General features: G+C 59.7%; 1 protein-coding gene across 1 annotated transcript; it reads right to left on the bottom strand.

Moving 5' to 3' along the window:
- Positions 1 to 114: 114 nt before the first annotated feature.
- Positions 115 to 6,014, bottom strand: LOC141478361 (alpha-soluble NSF attachment protein; the record flags this gene model as incomplete). Its single annotated transcript, XM_074167444.1, has 6 exons — positions 115 to 184; positions 1,439 to 1,543; positions 2,868 to 2,952; positions 3,789 to 3,844; positions 5,783 to 5,860; positions 5,968 to 6,014. Coding segments are annotated over 6 exons (441 nt in total), but the record flags the coding sequence as incomplete, so codon positions are not given.
- Between the last annotated feature and the right edge of the window lie 2,497 nt (positions 6,015 to 8,511).

Genomic DNA, 8,511 nt, shown 5'->3' with positions numbered 1-8,511 from the left:
AACGGAGGGAACTGCCCCCCGGGGGGGGGAGATCCCGGTCCCGGGGCAGGGGGGGGGGGACACAATCCCAGAGGTGGAGGAGAGGAAGGAGGGGGGCGGGGGGGGGGCCCTCACCCTTGACCAGTTTGCACTCCCTGGAGTCCGTGAAGGCTGGAAACATCTCCTCGTACTTCTGCACGGCCAGCTGGAGGGGATGAGGAGGAGGAGGAGGAGGGAGGAGGAGGAAGGGCAAGGAGGAAGAGGGAGGAATGGGGAGACAAAGAGGACGAAGAGGGAGGACGAGGAGGGAGAGGAGGAAGAGGGAGGACGAGGAGGAGGAAGAGGGAGGACGAGGAGGAGGAAGAGGGAGGACGAGGAGGAGGAAGAGGGAAGACAAAGGAGGATGAGGAGGAAGAAGGAAGATGAGGAAAGGACGAGGAGGAAGAGGAGAAAGAGGGAAGGCAAAGGAGGAGGAAAGAGAAGGAAGACGAAGGAGGAGGAGGAATAGGGAGGACAAGGAGGAGGAATAGGGAGGACAAGGAGGAGGATGAGGAAGAGGGAAGATGAGGGAGGACAAGGAGGAGGAAGGGGGAGGACAAGGAGGAAAGACCAGGAAGGAGAAGGTGGAAGGAGGATGAGGAAAGAGAAGGAGGGAGGAAGAGGACGATGAGGAGGGAGGAAGAGGACGATGAGGAGGGAGGAAGGAGGAGAACGAGGAGGAAGGAGGATGAGGAAGAATGAGGGAGGAGGAAGAGGAGGAGGAAGAATGAGGGAGGAGGAAGAGGAGGAGGAAGAATGGGAGGAAGAGGAGGAGGAGGAAGAGGAGGAGGAGGAAGAGGAGGAGGAGGAAGAGGAGGAGGAGGAGAGGAGGAGGAAGAGGAGGAGGAAGAGGAGGAGGAAGAGGAGGAGGAAGAGGAGGAGGAAGAGGAGAGGAAGAGGAGGAGGAAGAGGAGGAGGAAGAGGAGGAGGAAGAGGAGGAGGAAGAGGAGGAGGAAGAGGAGGAGGAAGAGGAGGAGGAAGAGAGGAGGAAGGACATGGAAGGAGGAAAAGGAGGAGGAAGAGGAAGGAGAAAGAGGATGTTGATGAGGGAGGAAGAAGGAGGAAGGAGGAGGAAGGAGGAGGAAGGAGGAGGAAGGAGGAAGGAAAAAGGAGGAGGATGAGGAAGGAAAAAGGAGGAGGAAGAGGATGATGATGAGGGAGGAAGGAGGAGGAAGAGGATGATGATGAGGGAAGAAGGAGGAGGAGGAGGATGAAGATCACACCCACAAGCCCCCGCATTGGGGGACCTTTCTTCAGCCCGGCGACTGCCAGCCCCCCCCCCCAGCCCTAGCCCCTTGGTGCCCCCGGGGTTGGGGGTCCGTGGTGGGATCGTGTCCCCTCCCCGGGGGGGGGGTGGGGGGGTGGGGGTGTCCCTGGGTGTCGTGTGTGTGTCCCCCCCCCCTCTCCCTTGGGGACACACCTTGGCGTTGAGCATGTCGATGCAGAAGTGGCAGAGGGCGGCCTTGAAGAAATACTCCTTGGCGCTGTACTTCAGCAGGGGGCTGTCCATGGCCCCCGTGCCCACCTGGGGGGGACACACACACACACAGCGTCTGAGGGGGGGGGACACACGGCGTCTGGGGGTGGGGACACAGCCATCGGGGGGGGACGTGGCGTCTGGGGGGGGAGACACACACACACACATAGCCTTGATGGGGTGGGATATGGCCTTTGGGAGGGGGGACGTGGTGTCTGGGGGGGGGGACACGGCCTTTGGCGGAGGGGACACGGTGTCGGGGGGGGGACACGGTGTCTGGGGGGGGGACACGGCCTTTGGTGGAGGGGACACGGTGTCAGGGGGGGGACATGACCTTTGGTGGAGGGGACACGGTGTCTGGGGGGGGGACACAGTGTCGGGGGGGGACGACACGGCATCTGGAGCTGGGGACATGGCCATCGGGGGGGGGGACGTGGCGTCTGGGGGGGGACACACACACATATAGCCTTGATGGGGTGGGATATGGCCTTTGGGAGGGGGGACACGGTGTCTGGGGGGGGGACACGACCTTTGGTGGAGGGGACATGGTGTCTGGGGGGGGGACACGACCTTTGGGGGGGTGGACACAGTGTCTGGGGGGGGACACACGACCTTTGGCAGAGGAGACACGGTGTCTGGGGGGGGGACACGGTGTCTGGGGGGGGGACACGGTGTCTGGGGGGGGGACACGGTGTCTGGGGGGGGGACACGGTGTCTGGGGGGGGGGACACACGGCCTTTGGCAGAGGGGACACGGTGTCTGGGGGGGGACACACGACCTTTGGCAGAGGGGACACGGTGTCTGGGGGGGGACACGGTGTCGGGGGGGGGACACGGTGTCGGGGGGGGGACACGGCCTTTGGCAGAGGAGACACGGTGTCTGGGGGGGACACACAGTGTCTGCGGGGGGGGACACAACCTTTGGCAGAGGGGACACAGTGTCTGGGGGGGGGACACGGTGTCTGGGGGGGGGGGGGGACATGGCGTCTGGGGGACACACACACACACACAGCCTTGATGGGGTGGGATATGGCCTTTGGGAGGGGGGACGTGGTGTCTGGGGGGGGGGGACACGGCCTTTGGCGGAGGGGACACGGTGTCGGGGGGGGGGGACACGGTGTCTGGGGGGGGGGACACGACCTTTGGTGGAGGGGACATGGTGTCTGGGGGGGGGGACACGGTGTCTGGGGGGGGGACACACGACCTTTGGCAGAGGGGACATGGTGTCTGGGGGGGGACACGGCCTTTGGGGGGGGTGGACACGGTGTCTGGGGGGGGACACACGGCCTTTGGCAGAGGGGACACGGTGTCTGGGGGGGGGGACATGGTGTCTGGGGGGGGGACACGGCCTTTGGGGGGCCCCCCCCCCCGACCTGTTCGTAGATCTCCAGGGCTTTCTGGTACTGCTCCAGCTGGGCCGCGTAGGTGGCCACCTTCAGCAAACACTTGTTAGCCGAGCTGCGGGCAAGCGAGAAGGTGGCGGGGGGGGGCTCAGGGCTGTGTGAGGCCCCCCCCCCCCCCCGCAAAACACCCCCAACTCCCCAACCTTCCCCCCCCCACACCTCGAATTCCCACCCAACACCGGGCTTTGGCTACCAAAAATTTGGCCACCGTCTGTCAGGGCAACCATCTCACCCCGGGGGGGGGCAACCATCCCACACCCTGGGGGGGGGCAACTGTCCTGCCTGGGGGGGGCAACCATTCCACCCTGGGGAGCAATGAGCCTACACCCCAGGGGGCAACTGTCCTGCCTGGGGGGGCAACCATTCCACCCTGGGGGGCAACCATCCCACACCCTGGAGGGGCAACTGTCCTGCCTGGGGGGCAATGAGCCCACACCCTGGGGGGCAACCGTCCCACCCCGGGGGGCAACGAGCCCACACCCTGGGGGGCAACCGTCCCACCCCGGGGGGCAACGAGCCCACACCCTGGGGGATCCTGCTCTGGGGGCAACGATCCTGCCCCACAGGGCTACCAATCCCGCACCCTGGGGGCCATCATCCTGCTTGGGGGGCAACGAGCCCCCCCCCCTTGAGGGCTACCATCCTGCTCCAAGGGGCAACCATCCCTCTTTGGGGCACCAATCCCACCCTGGGGGGATCCTGCTCTGGGCGCAACGATCCTGCCCTGGGAGGCAACTGTCCCGCACCAGGGGGGCAACAAGCCTGCCCTGAGGGCTACCATCCTGCTCCAGGGGGCAATCATCCCACTTGGGGGGCAACCATCCCACCCTGGGGGGGGGATCCCAAATCTGGGGGCCACCAATCCCACCCCGGGGGGCAACCAACCCTTACCTGTTGGACTCTTCCCCTTTGTAGTAGTCGGCGGCCTGCTCGTAGTGGGCAATGGCCTGGGAGGGAGGGCAAGCAAGAGTCAGGGAAGGGCAAGTAATTTTAAAAAATAAATCAATATATTCAAATCATTTAAAAAAAAACAAAACCCTGATATATTTATATAAAATTCAGAAAAAAAGGGAAATACGGAGCTTCCCCCCCCACCCCCGCCGGCTCCGAGCCGCCCACGCGGCTTCCGTTGCCATCTGGTGCCGGCCACCTCCCGGCCCAAGGTGGCAACCGGCCCCGGTTCCCGCCGAGACAAAGTCCTTCAGGTGCCAACCGGGCAAAAAAAAATAAAAAAATAAAAATGAGAAAAAAAAAAAAAAAATCAGCTTTTTCCTTCTTTTCGCCTTTTTTCGACGGAGGCGGATCGGCTCCCGGTGGCCCGTGGGCGAGTTTCGCACCACTTGGCTTGCCAACGGGCCACTGGGCAACCAAATTGGGAAGGATTTGAAGCTGCGAAGATGGGATTTGTGCCGAGGAAGAGGAGGTTTTTTTTTTCCCCAGAATCTTGTTTTTCTTTAAAATGAACCCGTTTTATAGCCCAGGAATTAAGAAAAAAAATAAACCGCCCCGTTGAGCCTGAAGCCGGAGCCACGGGGCCAGGAGTGGCCCAGGAGATCGATGGCCACCTTGGCCACCAGGGCACGGTGCTGGCTCATGGGCAACTTGGCTACAGCCAACACGGCCAACGTCAACATGACCACGACCTCCCTCAACCTTCTGGCCATCCCAGGAGATCATTGGCCACCTTGGCCACAAGGCCACCTTGATGGCTCATGGGCAACTTGGCCATGGCCAACACGACCACGACCTCTCTAGACCTGCTGGCCACCCCAGGAGATCATTAGCCACACTGGCCACCAGGGCACGGTGCTGGCTCATGGGCAACTTGGCTACAGCCAACACGGCCAACATCAACACGACCAGGACCTCCCTCGACCTGCTGGCCACCTCAGGAGACCACTGGCCACCTTGGCCACAAGGCCACCTTGCTGACTCATGGACAACTTGGCCATGGCCAACGTGACCATGACCTCCCTCAACCTTCTGGCCACCCCAGGAGACCATTGGCCTTCTTGGCCACAAGGCCACCTTGCTGGCTCATGGGCAACTTGGCCACGGCCAAGAGCATCATGGCCCACAGGACCATCACGGCCAAGACCACCACGGCCAACGTGACTGTGGCCGAGACCACCACGGCCAACGATGGTTACCAACGAGACCACCACGGCCAACGAGACCATAGCCAAGACCACCACGGCCAACGATGGTTACTAACGAGACCACCACGGCCAACGAGACCATAGCCAAGACCACCACGGCCAACGATGGTTACCAACGAGACCACCACGGCCAACGATGGTTACCAACGAGACCACCACGGCCAACGAGACCATAGCCAAGACCACCACGGCCAACGATGGTTACCAACGAGACCACCATGGCCAACGAGACCATAGCCAAGACCACCACGGCCAACGATGGTTACCAACGAGACCACCACGGCCAATGAGACCATAGCCAAGACCACCACGGCCAACGATGGTTACCAACGAGACCACCACGGCCAACGATGGTTACCAACGAGACCACCACGGCCAACGATGGTTACCAACGAGACCACCACGGCCAACGATGGTTACCAACGAGACCACCACGGCCAACGAGACCATAGCCAAGACCACCACGGCCAACGATGGTTACCAACGAGACCACCATGGCCAACGAGACCATAGCCAAGACCACCACGGCCAACGATGGTTACCAACGAGACCACCACGGCCAATGAGACCATAGCCAAGACCACCACGGCCAACGATGGTTACCAACGAGACCACCACGGCCAACGATGGTTACCAACGAGACCACCACGGCCAACGATGGTTACCAACGAGACCACCACGGCCAATGAGACCATAGCCAAGACCACCACGGCCAACGATGGTTACCTTCTCGATGTCCACCAGCTCCGTCTCATAGATCTCTGCTATCGATATGTGGTGCTTCGCGGCGATGGTGAAGCGGCCCTAGGAGGAGGAGGAGGAGGAGGAGGAGGAGGAGGAGGAGGAAAGTGAGGAGGGTCGGAGCCTTCGGCCTCCTCACCCCCTGAGGGGGGGGGCAGGGCGGGGCTTACCATGTCCGTGTAGATCTCGATGGCTCGGATCAAGCAGTTGATGGCTTCTGCGGAAGGAAGAGAAGAGATTTTGGGGCGTTTTCATCAGATCTGGGGGTCCTTCACCCCAAAAGCTCAAGGCTCCGATCTGGGGTCTCCAAAGCTCATGGCTCAGATCTGGGTCTTTCACCCCAAGACTTCAGGGCTCCAAATTCGGGGGTCTTTCACCCCAAAAAGCTTCTGGTTCAGATCTGGGGGGTCTTCATCCCCAAAAAATCTCAGGACTCAGGATCTGGGGCCCCAAAAACTCACGCCTCAAATCTGGGTTTTTCACCCCAAAAAAAATCTCAGAGCTGAGATCTGGGGTCCCAAAAACTCATGGCTCAAATTTGGGTCTTTCACCCCAAAATCTCACGGCTCAGATCTGGGGGGTCTTCACCCCAAAAATCTCACGACTCTGATCTGGGGGTCTTTCACCCCAAAAATCTCACAGCTCAGATCTGGGGGGTCTTCACCCCAAAAAGCTTCTGGTTCAGATCTGGGGGGGTCTTCACCTCCAAAAAATCTCAGAGCTGAGATCTGGGGTCCCAAAAACTCACGCCTCAAATCTGGGTCTTTCACCCCAAAAAGCTCACGGCTCCGATTTGGGGCTTTTTCCCCCCAAAATCTCCTTGCTGACGGGGAGGGGGGGTTGGAATCTGCCGCGTTTCCCTGGATTTGAGGAGGAGGAGGAGGAGGAGGAGGAAGAGGAGGCGGCGCCTTCCCCTGGGCCGGCTGCAGCGTGGGAGGGAGGGAAGAAGGAAGAAAATGCCAAGGGCTCCCGGCGTCACCGGATTCCCGGGAAAAAACAGGGGGACACGGTGGGGGGGGACCGTCCCCAGGTCCCAGCTGACACCACAGACATGTTTTTCCACATTTTTTTCCCTCTCCGGGTTTTTTTTAAACACTTTTTTTCCTCTCCACGGTTTTTTTATTCACATTTTTTTTTCCTCTCCAAGGTTTTTTTCCCCGATTTTTTTCCTCTCCAGTTTTTTTTTTTTCCACATTTTTTTCCCTCCCCAGGGTTTTGTTTTCCCATTTTTTCTCCTTTGGGGTTTTTTTTTTCCCACATTTTTTTCCCTCTCCAGGGCTTTTTTTTCCCACATTTTTTTCCCTCTCCAGGGCTTTTTTTTCCCATTTTTTTGCCCTCCAGGGCTTTTTTTTCCCACATTTTTTTCCCTCTCCAGGGCTTTTTTTTCCCCATTCTTTTTCCCTCTCCAGGGCTTTTTTTCCCCTTTTTTCCCTCTCCAGGGTTGTTTTCCCTCTTTTTTTCCCTCCCCACGGTTTTTTTATTCACATTCTTTTTCCTCCCCAGGGTTTTTTTCCCATTCTTTTTCCTCCCCAGGGTTTTGTTTTCCCATTTTTTTCCCCTTCAGGGTTTTGTTTTCCCCATTTTTCCGCCTCTCCAGGTTTTTTTTTTTTCCCCCTTTTTTTTTTTTTTTTTTCCTCTCCAGGGTTTTTTTCTTTCCTATTGTTTTTTCCTCTCCAGGGCGTTGTGGCTTTGTCCCCTCGTCCCCCGTTAACCCCTCGCCCTCCCACGGCTCCCTTTAACGCACGCCGGGAATTCGGGAAGGATTTTTTCACCCCGTTCCAAAGAGGGAACTTCGATCTCTTGCCTTTTCTCCCAAACGGCACATTTGGAGAAGGAAAAAAAAAAATAAAAATAACAAAAAACCCCTGGAGTTGGGAGAGCAGCGCGAGGGGATAACGGGAACATAAATCTCCAGGAGATTAAGCAAATCCTCCAGGAGATTAAATTTGTTTGGGTTTGAGTTTTTATTTTTGTTTTGTTTTTTTAAAAAAAAGAAAGGAAAAAAAAAAAAATCACTCAAATTGATGGAGCCGATCCCGAGGGGGAAGGGGGGTCACTGCGGATTGTGTCACCCACGGGGGAAGCCCCAAATCCTCCTCCTCCATCCCATCAAAACCAGTTAAAAACCTGCCTGGGGAGGGAGGGGGGGGAGGAGGAAGAGGGGGGGGGAGGAGGAAGAGGGGGGGGAGGAGGAAGAGGGGGGGGGAGGAGGAAGAGGGGGGGGGAGGAGGAAGAGGGGGGGGGGAGGAGGAAGAGGGGGGGGGGAGGAGGAAGAGGGGGGGGGAGGAGGAAGAGGGGGGGGGGAGGAGGAAGAGGGGGGGGGGGAGGAGGAAGAGGGGGGGGGAGGAGGAAGGGGGGGGGGAGGAGGAAGAGGGGGGGGGAGGAGGAAGAGGGGGGGGGGAGGAGGAAGAGGGGGGGGGAGGAGGAAGAGGGGGGGGGGAGGAGGAAGAGGGGGGGGGAGGAGGAAGAGGGGGGGGGAGGAGGAAGAGGGGGGGGGAGGAGGAAGAGGGGGGGGGAGGAGGAAGAGGGGGGGGGGAGGAGGAAGAGGGGGGGGGGAGGAGGAAGGGGGGGGGGAGGAGGAAGAGGGGGGGGGAGGAGGAAGAGGGGGGGGGAGGAGGAAGAGGGGGGGGAGGAGGAAGAGGGGGGGGGAGGAGGAAGAGGGGGGGGGGAGGAGGAAGGGGGGGGGAGGAGGAAGGGGGGGGGAGGAGGAAGGG

The sequence above is a fragment of the Numenius arquata genome, unplaced genomic scaffold (assembly GCF_964106895.1).
Source record: "Numenius arquata unplaced genomic scaffold, bNumArq3.hap1.1 HAP1_SCAFFOLD_1842, whole genome shotgun sequence".
Classification (NCBI taxonomy): domain Eukaryota; kingdom Metazoa; phylum Chordata; class Aves; order Charadriiformes; family Scolopacidae; genus Numenius; species Numenius arquata.
Note: the sequence above shows the minus strand (reverse complement) of the source record. Positions and strands in the feature narration are given on the sequence as shown.